This window comes from Strongylocentrotus purpuratus, unplaced genomic scaffold (genome assembly GCF_000002235.5).
Source record: "Strongylocentrotus purpuratus isolate Spur 01 unplaced genomic scaffold, Spur_5.0 spur5_scaffold_19, whole genome shotgun sequence".
Lineage (NCBI taxonomy): Eukaryota > Metazoa > Echinodermata > Echinoidea > Camarodonta > Strongylocentrotidae > Strongylocentrotus > Strongylocentrotus purpuratus.
In genome coordinates this window covers 30,713,322-30,738,200 of record NW_022145604.1, presented here as the reverse complement: position 1 = coordinate 30,738,200, position 24,879 = coordinate 30,713,322, and the positions used below count along the sequence as shown (strand labels likewise).

General features: G+C 40.0%; 1 protein-coding gene across 1 annotated transcript in view; it reads left to right on the top strand.

Annotated features, from left to right (window-relative positions):
• Positions 1–24,879, top strand: part of LOC100890163 — a 56,348-nt gene that overhangs the window by 4,197 nt on the left and 27,272 nt on the right. The window contains exons 5-22 of the mRNA XM_030989916.1: positions 1,665–1,799; positions 2,426–2,552; positions 3,790–3,934; positions 4,401–4,517; positions 5,033–5,305; positions 5,912–6,065; positions 7,943–8,089; positions 8,458–8,575; positions 9,430–9,580; positions 10,157–10,285; positions 11,410–11,655; positions 13,914–14,073; positions 14,532–14,659; positions 15,609–15,881; positions 16,838–16,963; positions 17,802–17,978; positions 21,491–21,676; positions 22,013–22,177. Of these exons, the coding sequence (XP_030845776.1) occupies positions 1,665–1,799; positions 2,426–2,552; positions 3,790–3,934; positions 4,401–4,517; positions 5,033–5,305; positions 5,912–6,065; positions 7,943–8,089; positions 8,458–8,575; positions 9,430–9,580; positions 10,157–10,285; positions 11,410–11,655; positions 13,914–14,073; positions 14,532–14,659; positions 15,609–15,881; positions 16,838–16,963; positions 17,802–17,978; positions 21,491–21,676; positions 22,013–22,177 (2,957 nt within the window). The remainder of the gene's footprint in view (positions 1–1,664; positions 1,800–2,425; positions 2,553–3,789; positions 3,935–4,400; positions 4,518–5,032; positions 5,306–5,911; positions 6,066–7,942; positions 8,090–8,457; positions 8,576–9,429; positions 9,581–10,156; positions 10,286–11,409; positions 11,656–13,913; positions 14,074–14,531; positions 14,660–15,608; positions 15,882–16,837; positions 16,964–17,801; positions 17,979–21,490; positions 21,677–22,012; positions 22,178–24,879) is intronic.

The window sequence follows — 24,879 nt, the reverse complement described above, 5'->3', positions numbered from 1 at the left end:
GGAAATGGCTGAAGTTCATGAACCTGTGGAAGAGTGGCACAGATAGTTGTTATTTTTTTTCTCAAAGAGGATTGGTGGTGGTGGTAGTAAGTGGTAGGGGGGGGGGTATTTTAAAGGACTTCGTCTACAAGGTCGCTCTTTATAAGATATCGCAATTCAGGCGCGTAGCCAGGGGGGGGGGCGGTGGGGGCGGTCGCCCCACCCCCAAAACGCCGGCCAAAAAAAAAAAGAGAGAGAAAGAGAAGAAAAAAATTAAGAGGACGTAGGAAGAAAAAGGGAAGAGGAGTCGAGAACAGTACAACGAATCGTCTTCTTTCTCTAATAATTTAATGAAACGTCAAAGCTTCCGCGCTTCGCGCGGAAAGGGAGAAACTGAGTTCAAATTAAGGATTAAGAGTCGGGAACGGGAAAACGAATAGTCTTCTTTCTCTTATAATTTGATGAAACGTCAAAGCTTCCGCGCTTCGAAAGAGGGCTGGGGACTGAATACAGATAAGGATTAATCGAATCGTCTTCTTTCTCTAATAAATTAATAAAACGTCAAAGCTTCCGCGCTTCGAATACAGATAAGGATTAAGATCAAGAAAGGTACAACGAATCGTCTTCTTTGTCAAAGATTTGTCAAAATACGTCTAAGCTTCCGCGCTATGCGCAGGAGGGGCGGACTGAATTCAGACAAGGATTATGAGTCGAGAAAGGTACAACGAATCGTCTTCTTTCGCAGCTTCCGCGCTTCGCGCGGGAGGGGGGAAACTCCCCCCTCCCTGCACCCACCCCCCCTAGGGAGCGCGCTACGCGCGCTCTTTAAATTATTTGCACGCTTCGCGTGCTCACTACCGCCCCCCTAAAATGAAATCCTGGCTACGCGCTTGTCGCAATTTTAATCACTTAAATACATTCGAATGGTTTCAATAGTCAATACAGATGTCGTCCGAGGATGACATAAAGCAACCAATAATAGTAGTGGTTAAGCATAATATCTGGTCCAAGTACGTTGCTTAGTTGTTCATATGTTAATGCTCTTTCTAAGTCCAAACCCGCAGGTTCAAGACATGGCGGAGCTCCTGTATTTGTTTTTGTAAAGGCGCTATATAAATATTAATATGTATGTTTGTATGTTTGTTTAGCAAACCGATGACGATGATCTAAGCTGAAAGATAAAGTTGAGTTCTGGTCATGCGATTGCATTATGAAAGACACGTTGGGGAATCGATCAGTAAAGGTTGACCATCTAGCATATCAGTATAGGTGTGTACTGCAAGGTTCTGGAAACAACAAAATGATAAGAAATTTGGCCCAGTCTTGGTATTAGTTACAAGCACTATACACAGAAAAATGTATATGGGACTACACGAACATGTGGCATTAAAATCTGTCCCGATTTGTATGAGGGGTATTATATGCCATATTTAGAAAATTAAGGCATTTGAAGAGCCGTGCTTTTCAGGGAACATTTTTTATCTGATGTTTTCCACGCTTGCATAATACCATGATAACGCTCACAAATTATTTTTTACCTCTTCCCAGAACTCAACCTTCGCTTAAAGCTACTGATCATTCCATTATGGTTGTCGGGAAACAGGAACCTTCTACAAAGATGTCATCTTTGAGAAAAAAATCCTACGTAAATTCTTAGTTTTCAAGTTTAATGTTTTCCCCATCAGATACCTATTCTTGACTGACTCAGGATCCAGGCCAAAGGTAGAGAGGAGTAATCTTGCAGGAGGAGGTCGTCTTCAGCTGGTTTCCACAAACATCCTTCGTCCCTCTGGAATAACAGTTGATTATGAAACTGACTTGTAAGTATGGAAAACAGAAGTACACGAATAACTAGTCAGACAGGTGTAAATCTACACTGATGGAGTGCTTGGGCTCATTGGTAGCTCAAGTCCTTCCCAAAATTGCTCAAGTCTCCCCTAATTGATTGAGTTGTTTCATTTTGAAAAGTAGATTTAACATGTTGTGTTACAAAATACTGTTCAAGATTAACTAAAAGGCAGTAAATGATGATAAAATACAAACTGGCAACTGTAGCCACCGTGAAAAGAAAAAAACAATTAATTTTTCAATCAAACTTCACTATCCCAATTATACATTTATACTGCACTTTTTAGACTTTTAATTGCCAATTTCGAGTGAGGCCAGGGGATTCTACCCTCAAATCGTAATATTCATGAATGTTTGAACTTATTTTCATAAAGTTATATCCTCTAGCGTATGGGTACTTGAAATACAGTGCGTCCATCGATAGTTCTCTGTTTCGTTTTTTTTTCTGGGACGCACTAGATTTACCAAAATATTAGATATGCTGATTAGTAGCTTAAGTGACAAAATAGCATTTTTTCATTCGAGGATATGTTCCACTGAGACTGCGTATGGCTTCACTGAGTGTAATTTAAATCATTGGACTTTTTGATGATCTTAGAGTGTATTGGGTGGATTCCGATCCATCCTACAACCACATGGAAGTCTGCAATCTTGAAGGGGCAAATCGCAGAACACTGATGTTCTCTCCTATCAATCTAGGCCTTTTCGACTTGACCATCTCCGGGGTAAGTGCGAGTGTAAATTAGCATTAATCATCGACGAGATGTCAAACAAATTATTACATGTTTCGTTTGGATACCCAAATTACAAAAGGATCTCTATCAAATACATATACAGTCATACGAATACTAATTTAGATGTAACCTCATAAGTTCCGTCACAACCACGTTAGACATGTAAGCATTACATCAAGTCCACTTTGTTGAGCAGAAATATTTGAAAATCATAAAACTAGTCTCTTCTTGAACCTACTCCACCCGTTTGGCAACATTGCAATGAACTATCATTATCTGCAAACTTTATTCTTTAAAAAAAAAAAAAAAAAAACTTTTTTTGTGTGTGTGGCTGTGTGTGCGTGTGTGTGCGTGTGAGGGAGGGGTCAGTGAGGGGGGCAGGGAGGAGCAGGCATTGTTCCAGTAAAATTACCTCCAGATTTGTTAAAGTTTTTATATATTTTTATATAAGTGAATAATGTTCAGGTACTTACACGTTTACTTTGTTGCTAAGTTATATATATATACTGCAAATAAGTTTTTGTTTAATTATGTTTATATATAAGCAATCAATATTGAAAATGTTTATTTTATTTAATTGTATGTTATTGTTTGTACGAGACATTTGGAGAAATAGAACAAAATTGCTAAAAAAATAAAAAGTATGTTCTTAGTATTATTCCTTTCTGTAACACAAAAGGAATTATTTGCGTCATTTTATATTGAGGGTTGAATTTAAGATCGACATTTAATCTTGTCCAAACAAAACAATATCAACTAAATAGCAAAGAAAGATAGGCATTGAACGACGAGTACAAGGTTTTGAGTAATTTTATGTCTTTCATGTTTTGGACATAACGTAACATCCGATGTGTCAATGCACTTCGATGTGTTGTGGTGTAGTGGCTCATTCACTTGACTCTCATTCAAATGGGTGAGGGTTCGATTCCCTGCCCGACACTAACGTCTTTTGGCAAACGCTTATCCACATTTGCCATTATCCATCCAGGTACAAATTGGTGCCAGGCAATTGATGGGTTAATGATAATTAAAGGACAGGAAGAACAGTATTGATACTGACGTGGCCAACTTTGGGGAATATTCTGCCTGATATAAGGTCTAGCAGGGCTTTATCACTACTCAGATACACTAAAATATTAGGAATAGAACAATAGATTGGATTTGCCCTTGTAGATCGGGCTGTCTTGGTCAGTGTTGATATCGAGGCATCTGTTTCTCCTCTTCAAAGAACTACATCTACACAACGGCAAAAGAGTCCCAGAAACTGATAGTGCTAGTGAAAGACAGTGGTCAACAACTATTCAATCATGACCTCCAATATACTCCATACAGCATCGTGACCTACGCACCGGATGTACAACCTCAGGAATATTGTAAGTCTTTTTACAATATTCTATAGAAAGAACATTAGATACTGGCGCCATCTTATCAAGACATGTCACGTGTCGTCTAAATCAATCGAAACCTGAAGTAAAGATCAATGTCAATCGTCGGTCTGACCGTAAGAGAGAGATAAATGTGTACATTTTAATTTTCTACGATAGACTGGATGACATATGATCAATCCGGATTGCAACTATTTACAATAAGGACCATGGAATCAAGAATTATTTCATCATTTAACTATAAAATGCGGGAAGAGAACATTGGTGCATTGGTGATGCATATTTGTAAAGGACAAATTAGAATTACTCACTGATCATGTCGAAAGAGGACAGGAATGTGATGATTGAATTTAGTTACAGATATCATCATCGTAATATTCTTTGATTCTAAACTTACGAGAATACAAATTATAATTTTTTTGTCTCTAAAATTACGATTTCGTTATGCTTATAGCACCGTGTAGCAGTAACCCTTGTAGCTTCCTTTGTGTCGGGGGAGGACCCAACGGTTACACCTGTCTCTGTGGAAACGGTTTCCTCTTAAAGGAAGATGGTCGTACATGCGAGAAGGGTAAGGCTTCAAGCGCAAGCTCTCTGTTGTGGATTGATTTGTGTGTTTCTTCTCAGTAAGATGATGTGTGATACATGTAATTAGATATATTAAATCGTCTTAAGACTTATCTATTCCATCTGTAACCCAGTATTTCTTGTAAGTGTGTGTAAGTTTATTTTACTAAATACATAATTGATATTTTATTTGTATAAACGTTTGAAATCAATTAGTTATCATCCTTTAGTATCATAGGCTGCACGGTTGGGGCCTGGTGGCCTCAGATGCTAGAAATCCTGTGAATAATGTGCTGATTGGGCTAATCCCTTGAATTGTCAGTGAACGGATCAGCTAGAGGGCTCCGGGCTCCACGAGTTAGTCTTACTTGTACTCGTTGTCGAGCCTGTTCCTTGATGATTTGTGATAGCATTCCCTCTTTGAACATGTGTATGTTCAGTGATATATCATTTGTATATCTTGGCCCCAGATCACGCTTATTAGACCCAAGCGTTTTACATATTTCTTCTTTATTCCAGAGGGTACTATAGACCCACCGCAGTACTTCGTTGCCTCGCGCTCCAAGCTTTGTCGATATCCCATCAACTTTCATGACATTGCTTTCTCCATGGTCACAAACTTTAACGCATCCTGCTTCTTAGAAGAGCGGATCCATGCCGTAGCTATCGCCGTCGATGTGGAAGACGGACTCTCGTTCTTCAGTGACTTTGAGACGAAGGAAATAGGGATGACCACTCTCAGAGATGGAGCACCGGTGCAAATTATTATGGGTGGGGTACGGGATGTACAAGGTAGGACTATAACGTATCTCTTAATGACATGGGTTTTATCATTGTTATCATAAGCCCTTTCATCTCCATCGTCATCATCCGGTCACCATCATCATCATCATGATCATCTTTATCGGTGTAATCATCCTCATCATTATCCCCACCACCATCATCATCATCATCATCATCATCCTTCTCATCATCACCATCATCATCACTATCATCACCATCATCATCACCAATCACCACCATCATCATCACCATCACTACTGTCACCATCACATATTATCGAACAGTAGAAAATAATGTTTGTTTTATATCTCATGTCATTTTAGGCTCATACGATTATAATTTGGAATCTTAAACCTTGTCGAGACACTTCGTCGATGGCTATTTTGGTGGGGGAAAGTAGATATGGATATGATCTTTTAATCTATTACAAGCAGTATTCGTAACGTTTTCCCCTAAATCAGTGTATGATTAATAGTGTATGCATATGGATATCTATAAAACGTGTACGTGACTATTTAGTATCAAGAAATGGGTACCATTAATTTTTTTTAATCAACATGATCAAGGGCAGTCCTTAGATTGGCACGTTTGCTTTCATTACATTTCTTTCTTCAGGTTTAGCCTTAGACTGGATGACGAAACATTTGTATTGGACGGACCATGCCAGGGGTACCATTGAGGTATCCAAGTACGACGGATCTTACCGAACAACACTCATCAAGGACAATGTCATCAAGCCTAGGAGCATCGCCATCGATCCAGAAAGAAAGTAGGTTCCTTTTCTAATTCACGGCGCTCAAAGAAGTTGTCAGTAAATTAGATACGTGAATTTAGAGTGATTGAACTGATCTCACCCAAATACCGGCATCAACCTTAAATCATCATCCAGACCCCAGCTCGCACTTGGTCCTCGCACCCACAACCGCTATGGTGACAGGGCCTTCTCAGTCTGTGCCCCCACTCTTTGGAACACTCTCCCCGCCCATATTCAGGACTCACTCACCATTGACATTTTAAAAAAGAATCTAAAAACTCATCTATTCCAAAAGCAACCCAAATAACTATAAAATAAGTTCGAATAAATATTACCATGCCTTCATTATGTCTTTTCAAATTATTGCTAATACTGATATAATGATATAATGTGTTAATTTCCAAGGAATTTACATGTTTTGTTAATTTCGTTAGTAATGTAAGTAATGTTTGATCTTCTTGGTAATTTAAGTAATGTTAATTTGTTAAGTTATGTTAGTAATATTTCGTTTTCTTGGTAATTTGAGTAATGTTAATTCCATTAGTAGTATTGATTTTTTGTTTGAAGTAATTTTGATTTGTGTACATGTACAGCGCTTTGAAACTTTTTTCACAAGCGGTATATAAATTTTTCATAATATTATTATATTATTATTATTATAGGGAGTAAATGCTTGTCGCATAAGTGGCACCCACCAGGGAGTAAATTTACTCCCCAAGGTTATGATTTTACTCCCTTTAAGGAGTGAAATTTGCACCCAATGGTGCTTAATTAACACCTTTTGGTTCCGTTTTCATGAAAAAATGGGTTCAAATTTACACCTGTGGGGTTGAATTTTATACCCAATAAGATCGATTCCACATCCTGTGGGGAGTAAATCTACACTCTTTTTATGCACAGCATCAACCAATTGATCATCCCTCGAGCAATCAATCATCCATGCTTCGTATATAATAAGACCAGAATCTCGAGTTATATTATGTCGAAAAGCTTTAATGCTTACCTAAACAACAGTTAGTGTGAACTCATAACAAGTGAAGACTGTAAGAACCAACTTAAAGTTAGCCTCGGTGAGGCTGGCCTGGATGGACGTATCGGATCAAATGTAGTAGAAATACCTAATTACACAATCCTGCCTCCCCAAATATTTTCCCTTTACTTACACGTATATTATGTACTAGTTAGTAAAACAACACTTCTGCTAATTTCATTAAATTATCAAATATAACCTTCGGTACAACCCCTTATTCTTGATCAGATAACTTTCACAAAAATAATAAGCCCAAATGAAACATGATAGTTCCCCCAACATGACTAAAATATGTAAATTATGCTTATTTTCCTTCATCTGACTATAATAGGGTGTAGAATTACATCCCTCAAATTACTATTCTGTACACCCTTGCGTATTTCCGTGTTTTACTCCCTAAAAGGTGTAATAGGGGGCGCCCTATTTTTCCAATTTCGTTTTACTCCCCAAGAACACCTTTTATTTCTCTGTGTGTAGATCTGATAATTACAATTGATACTTTATACAGCATCAATTTAACCTACGTACTTTAGGCAGGTATTCACACGGATCACTTTAACTTTATTCCAGGTGAAACCCCGACTAAAGTGAATGGAGTTAGGGAGTTAGTCCATTCATTTCGGGAGTGTCAAACGTCAAAATTTACCATAAATATGTGACGAAAATAAACGGAATGATTTCATGGCGAATGACCGGATTCATTTCATGTATTCAGATTGTTACCGAATTACAGTAATGCAACAACAAGAAAAGGAGTGACATCTGAAGCTCCTTAAATCACTGGACTAGGTAGGCCAGGTTAAACCAGGGAGGTATGCTCGACCTTTGTGAGTAAGCCCTTTTGTTTATGTCGTTGCAACAGGTACATGTTCTGGACTGAATTTGGCCCACCTAATCAGATCGAGCGTGCTTCATTGGATGGAACTGAACGTGTCGTCATAATGACGGCGCCACATGGTCTGCCATTCTTTATCCCTACTGGGTTAGCTATCGACACCGAAGAACAAAGGTAAAATCAGGAAACCTTTCATGAACATATATCAAGTGTTTTACTTAAAGAATTAGAAAAACCAAAATAAAATATGTGTTATTTTTACAGGCGTTCATTCCACAACAGATGTCTATCTATCTATCATGATGATGGAAAGATAATTCTTTTATACATATTCACTGAGTGACAAAGAAATCCTTAATTTCAATCAAATTATCAATTTCTATAAAACTTGTTTGAAAGATTCGCTTACTAATTACAAACAAAAGTAATTTCTTTTCTCTAATAATAAGTTTACCTTTTACTTTGCTCTCATTTTCTAAAATTCATTATCCCAAGTCTGAATGAAGTAATTGATAATGTTTTTTTTTCATTTTTTTCTATAGGTTGTACTACGCAGATCTTTCAACCCGTACTATCAATAAAGTCGATTATTTCGGAAACAATAAAAGACAGCTACTGAGGAAAAATGGCGCCATCTTCTTTGATGTTGCTCTCTACAAGGTAGAAAATGCATTTGCCACAGATTTACGTTTTCTCGAATTTTGATATAAGTTAAAAAGTCGTTATCACACTCAAAATAATGTAGACCTAGTTCGATATAGTTCGTCCAAAGACGGTTTGTGATACGACCATACTTTGACATACATTCGTCGTTGTCGTTGTCTGATACGAAACAAAGTACTTGCATAAGGTCATGGGTAAAAACGCTTTAGGCTTGTAAAAGGTTTTCAGCGCATGCTGTGGTAGACTTTATCTGGATTTTCCCATCTAATGGCCCTGTCACACCAAACGTATAGCAGTAATGTATACCGCAGTTCCCACAAATGAAGAAAAAAAAATGCAATAATTTTTCAATAATTCATTGAATTTTACCCCGGTCCCCAACATAAACAAATCCTCTGTATGACCATGCATTATGGCTCAAGGCATGGGCACACAGAATATTTTTGATGTTGGGGACCGGGGGAACTGCCCCCTACCCTAGCCCCTGCTGCGTACGGTCATGGTTCAGTGGCAAAGCAATGGCCTCGCAACTGTGAGGCCCCAGGATTAAAAAAAAACGTGCCGATGTCTATATTAGTGCCCTTTTGTGGGGCATTAATCCCCATTACTGTCATTTATGACTTAAGGGCGTAGGTTTCCTAGTTGATAAGCATAGTAGCATACACATGCTTTAGCAGTCACGCAAAACAAACACTGGCAAATTATTATTCAATAAAATCTGAGAATCTCAAAATAATTCCATAAATTTAAACAAATATTCCAACTATATGAGCGACAGTGTATATAGAGAGGGGGCAGAGTCCCTTATGAATCAGCCAATTCATGAAGGTATTATCTATTTTTGTATGAAGGACTACATTCTATGGACGGAGGATGGAGGGAACAATGGTATCTACGCAAGCAACCGCCACACTGGAGAGATAGAACTAGTGTATCATAACCGAGGAGAGCAGGTGTATGGCATTACAACTTACGCGGACACCCGTCAGAAGATCATGCATCGTAAGGCAGCTAAACAAGTCTCATACCTTACCCGCCCCCCCCCCCCTCCGGGGTCGGAATGACCCCATGCGTGTTACCAAAATGTCCGGTAAAGGGGCAGTTTTCGTGCGACAAAGTCCGGCCCGAGAATTGTAAAAAAAAAGGGGTATATTAACTTTTCACCCGGAGATTTCTTTAAAAAGAGGGTGTTTTTCTTTTTTTCCTCTCATTTCTTTGGACTCCTGAGAAATTATTCCGAATTTAGGGGGGTTCATTGAGCATTTTTCATGATTTAGGGGGGTCTCCAAGGCAGGAAAAGCCCGCAAAAAGCCCGTGAAAGGGGGTTCGGAAATGTTGGCACTCCTCAGATAGGTGGTGCTTTCAAAAATAGGGACCGAGCATATGCGTATCCTAAATAACACAGAGTGGGGGGGGGGGGGGGCGGGATACCTTACCGACCAAATATAAGATTTGTATATACTACAAAGCATATAATACATTCTAGGCCTACGTTCGATTTCAGAAAATGGTATAGATACATGACTTTTCATGTAGAATATTGCGTCTCATTTATTCCTCTTAATTTTTTCTTCTAAGATCCATGTCGTTACCAGAACGGAGGATGTGATCAGCTGTGTCTCAGCTCATCTTCTAGTCGACAAGGATTCGTATGTGTTTGCACTCTCGGGTTCTACTTGGCGGACAATGGAAACTCTTGTGTGTCAGGTAAATATCGTCCAACCTTTCTTTGCAGATTTCTTTGCATTATGAAGAATTGCTTTTAGGGTGCTCATAAAATCAAAACACCATTTATCCAATAAATCTTTGCCCATCCTTATTTCATTTTGATTTCCCATTGCATTGTTCACCTTGCACCAAATAGAAAGGCGTGTTTTCAAGTCGATGGAATAAGAGTTGTATACATAGTTATATAATTCTTTCCAAAATGTTTTCTATTTTAAGAGTAGGCACAGATAGGGTACGCCCGTTCCCAAAATATGTATCTGATTTCACCAGCTATATGATATTAAAAGTACACACCTGTGATGTTCTAGAGCTTACTTTTAAAGGGGAATTAACCTCTCGAATATGAAACATTATCGTGACATAGAGAGTAAAACAAAGTTTCTCATTTGTTATGAAAAACATTGCTGTAGGCCAAATAATATCGTCTTGCAAGTACAATAAAGTGACCCTATTTCGCCATATTTAAGACATCGTCTGCTCCCCAAGGAAGCTGCCATTTTGTCAAAATTCCCCTTAAAATCTTCCGGGTTGTGACGTATCGTAAGGAGAACTGATGTAGCGCGCGCGTTATAAGCGATACACGTCAAACATGGTGTACTTCCAAGTGTTTGGTAGTGATAATTGTTCCTCGAAAACCAAGGGGAAATCGTTTCATTGGTTTCCAAACCATCACAGTCGGAATGAAATATTCAAGCTATATAGGTACAGCTCTGACGGTGGAGAAATTTCTGGACAAAAAGTACAAGTAGACAGGAAAAACGATGTGATCTGCAGTGATCATTTTACAGTTTACAGCAGGGAAACTTACGTACGCAATATCGGTCGAATCCATGCGATACGTCACAGAAAGGGCCGTGCGCAAAGACACAATGGCAACGTTCTGAAAATTCTGATAGCCGCGAAAGACTAAGGATTCTGAAGAAGAGTTACGTCCTCCCTTTCGTCAAATGTATCATGTACTATATTTTTCAGATAGTGCTTTAAATGGCTTAAAAACTGAAATTAACATGTAGTTTGAGGTTAATTCCCCTTTAAACATTCTGTGTATATTTACTTCCCATATTTCTACTGTCATAATGAGTTTTATATGTCGTTTTTTGTAGACCTTGTCCGAGACAACTTCTTTCTGGTCACGGACACCTACCGACGGGCCATCTTTCAGGTCGATATGCAGTCCACCACCTTCGAACCCAAAGCCCTGTTCCTTCCAAGCATTCAGAACCCTGTAGCGGTGAGCTTTGATCCCATAGACAGGAAGGTCTACTGGACCGACGTAACTTCCAAGACACTCAGCCGTGCCTCGTTGGACGGCAACGACTACCAGGTCATTGCTAGGGATGGCATTGAAGGTAAGTTTGTTTTTCTCCTATATCACAATCTCCCAGTTGATTAGCCCTAGATAGGCCTTGCATCTGTATTAACCCCTTCATATTTACATGTAATTTCATAGATAGTATGTACCGTTATATTCATTCCAGGTTTATGTTTTTGCCGTAATATTTTGATGTCTTTTGTCATGATTAGTTTGTATGGACATACTTTACCGTTCTTCAATTTGATTTTAATGACTTATGTTGAACTAAAAAGATTAATTTAATTTAACTTATATATAATAATAATATTAAAAGGCATTTATATAGCTCAGTCTATCTAGAAATTATATTCCGAGGCGCTTTAGCCTAGCTGCCATTACAGCGCTCTAGCATTTCAAGGAATTAATTCCTGCCAGGTACCCATTTCATTTACCTCACCTGGGTCGAGTGTGGCAAATGTAGATTAATGCCTTGCCAAAGGACATTATTGCCGTGTCGGGGATCGAACCACGACCTATGAATTTCAAGTCAAGTGCTTACACTACTCGACTTGGAGACTTCTATGTGTCGAATATAGCATAGTTACATGTATATCAAGTCAACAGATCCATGGTGTGAAACCAGTTTGACGGGATGATATTCATGTAAAATGACGAAATAGTAATAAAGAGCACATAAAAGTGTTAACGGCAGGGGTAATTAAGGAGTACGGGTTTGATTCTTTCAGGGTTATCTGTGCAAGCTGAAGAAAACATATAGGCCTATAACCCAATTTCCAGCATATGCATACATCCCATAATAAACAGTTTACACGTATAATGTAATACATTTTTAATCAGACATTTATTTGTATTACGAATGACGTGTAGGGTTTAGTTTCGAAACTATTCGGCTTCGCTATATGACTCTATATTCGTGACATGGTACGTGGCCAAGTACAATGTCATTCAGTTCATGCATTCGAATATGACCAATAAGGAACAAATCTTTTAGTGTCGTATTAATACTTTAGTCACAGTGCCAAACCGATTCCACACTGACTCCAAACCGAACGATTCTTGACCATTCGGGGTAACGTAATTATTTTTACTGGCTGGTGTCGGTCTTGTTCATATAACTGCGGGATAAAAATATTTAAAAAAATGATAACCATGGGTGTCGATCCCGGAGGGGATGGGGGATATATCCCCCAAATATTTCAGGTGGGGGGATGGCCTGTACAATCATCCCCCCAATAATTCACCATAAAGAAAAAATCAAGAGAAAAATTAATGATAAGAGCCCAATGAGAGTAGTTAATGGTTATTACTCGCAAGATGACCATCAACACACACATTTTGCTATCTCATTTTCATATTACATACATATATACGAAGTAAATGAGACAACCGTATATGAGTTGAGAATAAATTGAATTCTCGCTCATACGGCTTCGTCAGAAATTGATGAATTTATTCAATTTGTTCAATCAACAGCATCATAGAAATGCAGTGCGCCAAATGCAAAGACGCAGCGTTAAAAAGCATCGAGCTAAATGTTAAGCGCGAAGCGCAAAAATAGCAATCTGCAATGCACATCAGACAATCCTGGACAGTATAAACATAGATGAACTCTGTGACGAATTCGTGATGAGATCGGAGACAAGGAGACAGCTTACGCGCTTTGCGCGGGAGCGGGAAAACTGAATTCAGACAAGGATTTTGAGTCGAGAACAGTACAACGAATCGTCTTCTTTTTCTAATTATCTAATGAAACGCCAGAGCGTCCGCGCTTCGCGCGCGAGGGGGGGGGGGGGGGTACTGAATTCAGACAAGGATTAAGAGTCGAGAATGGTACATCGAATCGTCTTCTTTCTTTAATAATCAAATGAAACGTCAGAGCTTCCGCGCTACGCGCGGAGGAAGGGGAGCTTGATTCAAACAAGGATTAAGAGTCGAGAATGGTACATCGAATCGTCTTCTTTCTTTAATAATCTAATGAAACTTCAAAGCTTCCGCGCTTCGCACAGGAGGGTGGGGAAAACTGAATTCAGACAAGGGCTAAGAGTCGAGAATGGTCCAGCGAGTCGTCTTCTTTCTCTAATAACATAATGTAACGCCAAAGCTTCCGCGCTTCGCGGGGGAGGGGGTGCAACCTGCCACACGCTTCTACCTCTTGGTTGCTTTGATCCATCGCCGAAAATATTTTGGCACCTATCAGCCCCCCCCCCCCCCCCCCAACCACGGATACAAATCGACACCCTTGATGCTAACATCATTTAGCTAAATATATAAAATGCTCTCTATTTCTCTCAGGCCACGATGGCATTGCGGTAGACTCCATTTCCAGGCTTGTGTACTGGACAGATTTTGGCACCCATGGCATCTCTGTATCTCACCTGGACGGATCAAACAGGAAGATACTGATTCGAGGCTTAGACAAGCCTAGAGCACTTGTGTTGCATCCTGTGGAAGGGTAATACACTATCCTGGGTGTTAAGAGACTGGAAAATAATAATAATATTACATAATACTCTGATGCTGAGTATGAGCTTAAGATATTTGGTATTACTTACATAATTTATATTTAAAAAAGCCTTCATCATTGAAAACAATCACCCTCTTGAAGTGGTGTATTGAGATGTTGATAAACGAGAGGTGGAGTTCTCTCATGACTGGGAAACATGGTGGGACTGGGGGGAGGGGCAGTTTGTCTAGAAACCTCTGTTTGAGTAAACCCACTTGATTTTCTTTTCATGAGCATTTAAGGGGTGGGGCGTATGCCGCCTTCATCCCATTAAAGTTCGACGACATAATAGACGGTAGAAGAGTATGTCTTTTAATTTCATCTTGGAACTTGGAAGTGTTATCCATATGTTTCTGCCATGTCAAATGTCGATAGTCTCTAAAACATTATCTGATCTAAAAAAACAGGACAATGTTTTGGACAGACTGTGGTGACAATGCTGTCATTGAACGAGCTTTCATGGACGGAACAGAGCGATCAATAATTGTGTCTGGATCACTGGTATGGCCAAACGGACTCACGATCGACTATGATGGTAAGGACATCTTCAAATTAACGATGACGAACGCCAACTTATCAATTTTTAAAGAACACTCTAAAAACCAATATGTTAAATAGCCATTTTAAATGTCCGAGGGTTGTTCCCTTTTTTCTCTTTATCAAATGGTAGATTACTGGATCCTACACGATAAAGATGAAATCTAGCAAATTCAAATTGTTAGTTTGACATTTTGAGAAAGTGGTCACTCCTCGGTCCTTTTAAATGATGCTTTAACATTTCAGTTGATAGAGTGAATTGGTATTCGTCACTACTCGTAAACTTTGTTTGGAATCCATTTAAAAAAAATTAAAAATTATAATTTACATTTCAGGTCCATTAAAAAACAAACTTAGTTTTTAAATAATAGTATATATTCTAAAACCATAATCCCGCATCCACTATTAATAAACTTATTCAATGGCGTAAATTATATTAATTGATGTACCTCGTCATTATTAAAATTGTAATGCAATGGTACAGCACTATTGTCTTTCATATTATCTTCGCATTTGAAACTCTTCTGAAACTTAATTACGAACAATCGTATCTAGAACATAATAACAACAAACACACAACCTCCGAAATGCTCTTTTTCAAGAAATCTGAAATCTGGAAGAAGAAAAAAAAACTTCGTATAGGCAATGCCCTTTAACTTTTTGAGACATCCATAAAACATTTGTTAAAGTTGGTGACGAAAGAATTATGTATTGCCATGATTGGTGTGAGAAAAGATGAGTTACGAACTTCCCCTCGTTCCTGTAACATCACTTTGTAGCTACATTCCACGAGACGATAGCCCACTAGACAGACATAGTAGTAGTATTGTGGACCTTCTGACAGCTTTCATAAAGATTCACTACCACGAACATGTCGGTCTCGTAGGCTGTCGGTCTACTATATGTCCCAACATGATTTTCTCTTGAATGAACTGCCTCTTTGTCAGGTAATCGGCTATACTGGTGCGACGCTGGTCTTGAGCGACTGGAGACGGCTGATTTTAACGGTCGTGACCGCCGTCTTCTCTTTACGTTTGGACGTAACGTCCATGCCTATGACGTGGCTGTACGTGGTCAGTTTCTTTACTGGACAGACTGGACAATGCAGAGTGTCCTCAAGATGGACAAAGATACTGGTAGCGGTATCGCGACAGTAGGACCCAGTGATTACCTCAGACCAAATGGAATATACATGGTGTCCGACGATACTCTGCCATCAGGTATAACTACTCTCATTTTTTGTCCTTCCATTATTTACTTAAAGTAGATCTTTCTAAATCCTGCTTCACCTAAAATAGACAAGGCAAGATGGGGAGCGATGAATATGATGGAGCTCCTTATAATGTACTCAGATAGAGTAACAGCAAGATCTAAATTGAATACAAAAATCGGGTGAATGGTTATTTTACCATTTGGGGAGAGGTTTTTTAAACAAAACATGCTAAATAGCACTCTATTAAGGTTTACGCTTAAAAAAAATGAAGAAAAAAAGTTCAGTACTCTCTTCGTTTCTAGCACTTAAGTTTTAAACCCTTCTTAATAAGACTTAAAACATATTTTGATCCTTGAAATGTATTTAACTAAATATACGATTAAAAATGTTAACGAAATTGACTTCTGCAAATAAATCTTTGAATTTTTTTTTTGAATGTCTCGTTTTAAACACACAAGCTTTGTGCCGGTTCAAAACCTTCTTGGACTTAAACATAGAACTTAAACAATTTTGGGAGAGATTTTTAAACAGCACATGCTAAATAGCAATCTACTACGGTTTACGTTTAACAAAATGAAAAGAAATATCCGTACTCTTTCTTGCACTTAAATTGTAAGTCTAATTATGGTCTTGTTTTAAATACACAAGTTTTGTGCCGGTTCAAATATTCTTGGACTTAAACATAGAAAATTCGGACTTAAAAGTAAGTCTTATCCGGGCTTGCTGTTATTTTTTCTAGTTAGAGTGACAACTCAAAATCATAATTTATTTCTCAAAGATGACGCTAAATTGCACAAGTCATCCGAAAACAGTGACGGAGCGTTTCAGACCTTTCCACTGCCACCATGCCGATCATAAGTGAGATTGAGAATGGAAGTTCACAAAATGCTGTAATTACAGTCTATTGTGTAGAGGATAGATTGTACTAAGCGCAATGTTTTTTTTCAATCTTCTCTCTTCCAGGTGACAACCAGTGCTCAATTGACAACGGAGGCTGCACAGGACTTTGCCTTCCAGTCGGCTTTGATCGAAACTGCACATGCGCAGATGGATTCCAATTTGATTATGATGAAACAACGTGTGTCTCAGGTAATTAGTAGCGGTTCAAGAGGAGGTTTGAGGGGCCGAATCCCCCTATTTCCTTCATTATAATTGAATTTAGAGAGGCACATGTAGAACATGTATGCCAGAAACCCCAAGGCTCTCATATCCCGGCCCTCCAAAAAATGCCCTTGCCAAGAATGCAAAGATCCTGCTTCAAGTTGGATTTTGCCAAATATACGGGAGTGAATCCGCGTAAAATATAAATATATCTGCAAAGGGGGCTTTGAGAGGACCTTCGGTCCTGAAAAGCGCTTCATGAGAATTAGCTATTATTATTATTAATACACTCTTCATTCGTTTTTTAATGCTCTTGAAATTGGCTACTTTGATCCTTAATGCTCTTTTTTCCATGTCGAGCAAATGGTAAGTTAGTAGGAAAGGGTTTCTTGAATTTTGAGAGCACCGTTATATCGCTAGACTAGCTAAAGTCATGGTAAAGTTCAGGCGCCTTGATCACAATCCCTTGTGGATATAAGCAAACTGAGAAGTGAGCAGATTCTGGAGAATGTGTGAAGCTAATATCTGTTATTGTTGTCTTTTTCTCCTTGGCTCATCTTGTCATTTGTCTGTTTCTTTACAGTGCGCTATTTTACATGCGGAAAATTGAATATAATTATGCTCGATATACCGTGTATTCACAGGCTTCCTGATATAGTAGCCTACTAACGGTTGCAGAATGTCCCGTGTGAATCACAAACATGCGACCCGACCTGCCAACTGATTTGCACACAGACATCAGGCGAGAAAAAAAGAGAATGTTTAAATGGCTAAAGTCGGTAGACATTCATTGCGTATTCTGTCATCCCTCCGTTAATTCCCACAGATCAAGTTACTGAATGTCCACGGGTCTTTCACAATGGTTTTATTGACGAATCATGCGACCCGCGGCCAGGACAATTTTGTGATGTCCAGTGTCATCCAGGTTTTTCCCCTTCTTCGGATGCCATCATCTGCCAAGCATCCGGGACATGGGACCTTGACGTCAGCAGAATTTGCATGGGTAAGTTATCCATGTTTGATCCATATCGGCATATTAGAGCACTTGTGTATTACACTATTATTGAAATAATGCTTTGAAGTTTGTACTGCTTTCTACCATCTCATTTTGTAGATCATTTTTGTCATATTTTCATATCATACACCAGGCGCGGATCCAGCGGGGGGGGGGGGGCGAGCGTGCCTCGGCCCCCCCCCCCCCCCGCAAAAAAAAAAAAAAGGAGAGAGAGAGAAGGGAAAGAAGGGAAAGAGGAGAGAAAGGGGAAAAAAAGAAGAGGAAGAAGAAAATAAAAGAGGGAAGAAGGAGATCGGGGGGAGGACTTGCCTCCCCTCCCCCCCCCCCCCAATAAAAAAATAAAAGAGAAGGAAGGAAAGGGAAAGAAGAAAGATAAAGAGGAGATATAAGGGAATGACAAAATAGGAAGAAGAAAAGAAAAGAAGGGGGATATCAGTTGCAATTTTCCCGCCAACAAGGTGTAGATCGGAGGGGGGTGGGCACTGGCATACTGATAGGGGAGGGGGGGGGATTGGAGAAATAGAATTCAAACGTGGTTTATTTATAATTCCATAACGGGGGTTAACAAATAATGCTGAAATGAGATAATTTTCCTCACTTCATGCGTTTGTTGGAAAATGACAAATTCCTAAATTTACAGCCATGCAAGAAAATGCTTCTTGAGATGCCTACATTATCAGTGCCCGCGGAACGGCGGGGATCGGGATCCTCGAGCCCCTCCCCCACACTTTCTTTAAAAAGTATATTAAAGAGAAATAGAAAGAAAGAGAGCGAGAAAGAAAAAATAGTTAACTGCCAGTGTCACATTATAATGGGGTATCAAAATATGCTCATCTGACCACGATTAAAATTAATGCCTAAAATCCTAAGTGCTCTGCCCCCTGGATTCCACCTAGGGCCCTAAAGCGGGCCCTTAGATGCTCATATGACGGTCATTTAATGCCTAAAACCCCTGATTTCTGGGGGCTCTGCCCCCTGGACCCCACGCCACATAGTGTCCTGCTAGTGTCACAAATAATAAGGTATCAAAAATGCTCATCTGACCGTAATTAAACGCCTAAAACCCCTGAGCTTCTGGGGGATCTGCCCCCTGGACCCAACCAAGAGCCCTTAGGCAGGCCCCTCGATACTCATCTGACCGTAATTGAGTGCCTAAAACCCTTGAGATTCCAGGGCTCAGGCCCCTGAACCCCAAGCCAATTAGTGACCTGCCATTGTAACAATTAGGTATCAAAATAATGTTCATCTGACCGTAATTAAATGCCTAAACTCCTGAACTTCCGGAGCTATGCCCCCTGGACCCCGTCAAGGGCGCTAAGGCGGAGCCCTGAATGCTAATCTGACCGTAAATTAAAACCTTAAACCCCTGAGCTTCCGGGGCGGACAAGGTATCAACATGTGTTCATCTGACAGTAGGCGCGTAGCCAGGGGGGCGGTGGGGTGGTCCCCCAATAAACGCCGGTCAAAAAAGAGAGGAGTGTAAAGGAAGAGGACGTAGGAAGAAAAGGGAATAGACAAAGAACATATTTGAAATTCAGACAAGGATTAAGAGTCGAGAACGGTACAACGAATCGTCTTCTTTCTCTAATAAATTAATGAAACGTCAAAGCTTCCGCGTTACGCGCGGGGGAGAGCAGGGGGAACTTAATTCAGACGAGGATAATTTTCGGGAACGGTACAACAAATCGTCTTCTTTCTATAATAATTTAATGAAACGTCGAAGCTTCCGCGCTTCGCGCGGAAGGGGGGGGGGGAATTGATTTAGACAAGGATTAAGAGTCAAGAACGGTACAACGAATCGTCTTCTTTCTCTAATAATTAAATGAAACGTAAAAGCTGTATTCAGACGAGGATTATTTTCGAGAACGGTACAACGAATCGTCTTCTTTCTCTAATGATTTAATGAAACGTAGAAGCTTCCGCGCTTCGCGCGGGAGGGAGGAGGGGAAAACTGAATTCAGATGAGGATTAAGAGTCGAGAACGGTACAACGAATCTCTTCTTTCTCTAATGATTTAATGAAACGTAAAAGCTTCCGAGCTTTGCGCGGGAGAGGGGGATGAATTAAGACGAGGATTAAGAGTAAAAAACTGTACAACGAATCGTCTTCTTTTCTGATGATTTAATGAAACGTAAAAGGAGGGGAAAAACTATTTTCAGACGAGTAGGCATGTACGGAAAGGGGGGGGGGGAGGGGGTTAGGGGGTTGACCCTCCCCCCTTCGGTTTTTTTTATGTGTGTATTTTGGAGCAACCCCCCCCCCCCTTTTCTGTGATTTTTTTTCTCCTCTTCCCCCCCCCCCGCTTATTTAGCGGCTGGCTGAGTCGTTACGATTTTTTTTCGGACCAAAAAAAAAAGTGGGCCCCCCCCCCTAAGAAATCCTGGATCCGCGCCTGTCATACACAACCAAGACGATCCCAATTACTTTCGATATATTCTCTGTGGTGTATGTAAATCACGAATAAAACATTTTTAAAGAAATTATTCAGTATTCAACTATTCATGTTTGGATTACGTAATACGTCATTGTCATGTTCGTATAAATTCAATGTAGATGCTATACCGTCAAGATTGTGTTCACCAAAATCGAGCACAATGTTAATGGGGCATATACACTCAGTGGCCCGAAAGGCGAGTAAAAACAGACTTTTGGAGAATTTTCAGCCGGGACATTTTTCACCAGCCGTACGGGCGCCGTGGTACTGAGTTGGCTGCTCTTAATTCTCCCGGCGTTTTTATCTGATCGTAAGGCCGTAGAAGGCCAGTAAAGAGCCTGTGGGCACCGTGCGGGCTCCGGACGGTGCTCGGACAGGGTCCCACGATTTTTCTGTCAAATCTCAAGGAGGCACGGATGTCAGAGGACACAAAGTTCAGACCCGCACGGCACCCAGCCGGCCGCCTTGACGACCCCGGCCGTCCTCCGGGAGCCAGTATATGCGCTTGCTCATCGGACGGAGTCCGTAAGCTTACTGGCCGGCACCCTTATATGGCTTTTACATATACACTTCGTGGCCCGTACGGCGAGTAAAAACAGACATTTTGGGAATTTTCGGCCGGTGTCCGGCCGACTGCCGTAAAGTTCCAACTTTTAGATTTGCACAACCACAACGTGGATTGCTACGATCGACGTCCTTTTAATGCACTGCCTTGAATGGACGCCAAACGTATCAGTCCACGCAAATCTAAAAGTCCCTATTACAAGCCAGAGCAATACAACACTGAGTTTCTATAGGACATCTATTTATTCAGATGGTCATATCTCAGCCAATACTTAGCATATTCAATTGGTTTTCGACATTCGTACAATATTTTTGATGCTCTTTTGGAAAATAAAGACAAAAATGAGAAATTATAAAAATAGATTTTTATGTCACAGCTTCGGTACTCTATAATACGTACATAATGCGTTCTTCATTATGTAAATTAGAATGCGTATCACCTAATTTGTCAAGTGACAAATTCAAGCACAGTTTAATTTTGATTTCATCATTTTCTCCTCAGCTGTTCAGTGTCGTCGACTTGAAACACTACCGCAGGTTCTCCCTGGACCGTGCTCTCCTCCGTACAACACCGGCAAGATGTGCACATATTCCTGCATGGCAGGATACACGAAGACTGGAGGAGATGACAGGAGAATGTGTGATGAGCATGGTGAATGGATTGGGAGTCCAATACGCTGTGAACAGGGTTAGTTTTTCAATCCCTAATCATAGATAGCGACCTTAATTTCAAAGATATACCTGACGATTTGCATGCAGTGACTATGTGAACTTCTGGCAAACCGAAACAAAACAAAGATAACTGCATTAATGAACTGTCTGGTTTCTTTGTCATCGCTTCGCGGTGTATGAGACATCTTTTTAATGTCGTATCTTAAATGATACATCGACATTAAATACAAGTGCAATGCCTTGGATTTATACAGATTTGGCTGAAGGAAAAAAAGGAATCATATTTGGATGATTGTGATAATCCTAATATTGCTTATCAACTCACCTACTTCTGATAATCTATCCTCTGCAGATTATGGGACGAGAATCGTTTCATCTTGTAATCCCAACCTGGCTTTCCTTGAAGAACCTCATAATCTAGAAGTAGCTGACGGAGATCTTTTAGAGCTGATGTGCCGGGTCAGCGACCAAGATGCGACCTTGACATGGTTCAAAGATGGGCAAAGGTTGGATTCAGGTAGGGACATCATCCAAAACCGATTAAAAAAAAAAGGTTTAGTAATATGGTACAAGACGGTAATCCGGAGACTTCATTTGCTTTCAAAAAAGTGATGACAAAGTAAATCGTCGGCTGTCTACAAGAAGTCCACAAAAAGTCCCTAAGAGTAAGAGCCATGTATTTTCCGTGACAGTTATAGCCTTATTGTGGGAAGCCGACGAAATAAACTGGAGAGAAATAAATCGACCCTCTGACCCTCCGAACGGTGTAAACGTGAATTTTTTTTCGCGGAGCCTTCGCGGTTTTTAATCACCTGAATCTTCGGTTATTTTTTACCATCCGCACCTATCCTCGATATATATGAATCTTTAATAGTGTTTCTTCGATGTTTTATGTTTTTTACGACAATTTGTGATTTTTAACGTTGGATATTTTTAGCTAAAACTTTCGCACCCGTGTACATGTATATCTACGTAGTTGACTGGGCACAGTGCATCACACCGGCAAGCGACGCGACGGAGAGCCCATCTTTCTTCAACGCTATACTTACGGCAGAGGTCTTGCATCGGCTTCGCTAAAAGCTCGCCAGCCCGTCAGCAAATTGTGTTGTTATTTTCGTACTTTTCGATGTATTTTTAACATTTTTATACTAAAATAAAATAAATTAGCCGCCAGGCCTGGCCGCCATTTTTTACAACCATGCATTCCCTACGTACGCTAACTACCTTAGCCGTCTTCTTGCTTTCTATGTGGATTGAACAGGAATATCATCAATTAGATGACAACAAGGAATTGATTCTGCGCCACAGTAAGGTAGGATCCAACCATTTATTTTCTGGATCAAATTCAATCTTTCCTGGCAACGCTAGCAATGTCGTCAGTAATGTTGTGAATTCATTCAGTAAACAATTTGACAATGCTATCTTGCTGTATTCTTCATGCAAGTTCAGAAAACAACAGCTTGCCAACAGAGGGATATATTCCTCCATGTTGATCAATTTTCAACCTGGAAAAAACTCAACTACTGCTGCCAATTTACTTTCACTTTTGGGACTTTGTGGTGACGTGCACCCCCACCCAGGGCCTTCGAAGTCTAGAACTAGATCTAGAAATTCTACAAATAAAATAAAATTTCCCTGCACCCAGTGCGATGAAGAGGTTCGTGACAACCAACGTGCGCTAAGCTGCGACGGCTGTAGTAGGTGGACCCACACCATTTGTAGCAACATCAGTAACGAGGAATATACTAAACTCACCGAAATAGGTGACTTTGCATGGCTATGCCCTGCCTGCGTCACCGTGAACCCTAACATAGACGACTCATCTCTTAATATTTCGGATAATACTGAAATTGACGACAGCGAAACACCTAAAACAATTTCTTCTAAAAAGAAACCAACACAGAGTAGACCACTGACATGTGACAACGACACCAGGCCCCAACAACAACGTGACCTAAACCAAAAAAGATCTGGCCTGAAGATACTTAACATCAACTTCCAAAGCATCAAAAGCAAAGTTGAAGAATTTCAAGTTCTACTGGAAGCTGAACAACCCGATATTTTGATATGTACTGAGACGTGGCTAAATGCAGATATAAAGAACTGTGAAATTTTTCCTGATCACTACCAAATCTTCCGTAAAGATCGAGCTGATGGTTATGGCGGAGTTATGATCGCAGTCAAAAACATGACTGCTCAGATCTTAGACGAACTCTCAGTTAACGCCGAATTATTATGGATCAAACTTGACCTAGGAAAAAACACAGTTAGGTACGTCGGTGCATACTATAATCCGAACTCCTCCACAGAATCACTTGACGAGCTTGACAGGTCAATCTCCAAACTTCACTCCAGCTACGGCAGTAACTGTTCTGTTTGGTTAGGAGGTGATTTCAACATGAGAGATATTGACTGGAAGAACATCACAGTCGCACCTGGTAGCAATATTTCTACCCAGTGTCACCTTCTTTTGGACATCAGCACCAAATTTCACCTTACTCAGACGGTCAAAATCCCCACACGTCGCGACAAGACCTTGGACTTATTCTTTACTACCAACCCCACTCTTGTGACTCATGTGAGAACTCTACCAAAGTTGGGTGATCATGAAGTAGTTGAAATCTTATGTGATGTAAAACCACGTAGAAAGCTCCCACCGAAGCGAAAGATCTTCCAGTACACAAAAGGAGATTTTATATCTGTGCGTGAAAGCTTAGTTTCCTTTGGGAAAACCATGATTGATAACTTAAACCAAAAATCTGTTCAAGAAAATTGGATTAACTTCACTGAGCACATAACGACTTTGATGAACAAGCATATCCCCACAAAGATGACTTCAAGCAGACACAACTTACCCTGGTTCAATGGCAGGATTAGACGAATGAGACGCAAACTTCAGAAACTGTATAACAAACAAAAAAGGACCCAACTTGAAAGCGACGAATTAGCCTTCAAAGCCCACAGAACTAACTACAAAAAAGAACTTCGACATGCTCAAGGCGACTATATTAAAAACACTATGTCTGGAAACTTGCACCAAAACACTAAACAATTCTGGAAAATTGTTAAATCAAAACGTATTGACAACGGAGGTGTCCCTCCATTGTCTACCAACGACGGGAATACAACTGACGACAGCCAAGAAAAAGCTGAAATTTTGAATAGCTACTTCAAATCAGTCTATACACGAGAGGACCTTGAAAATATCCCTGATATGTC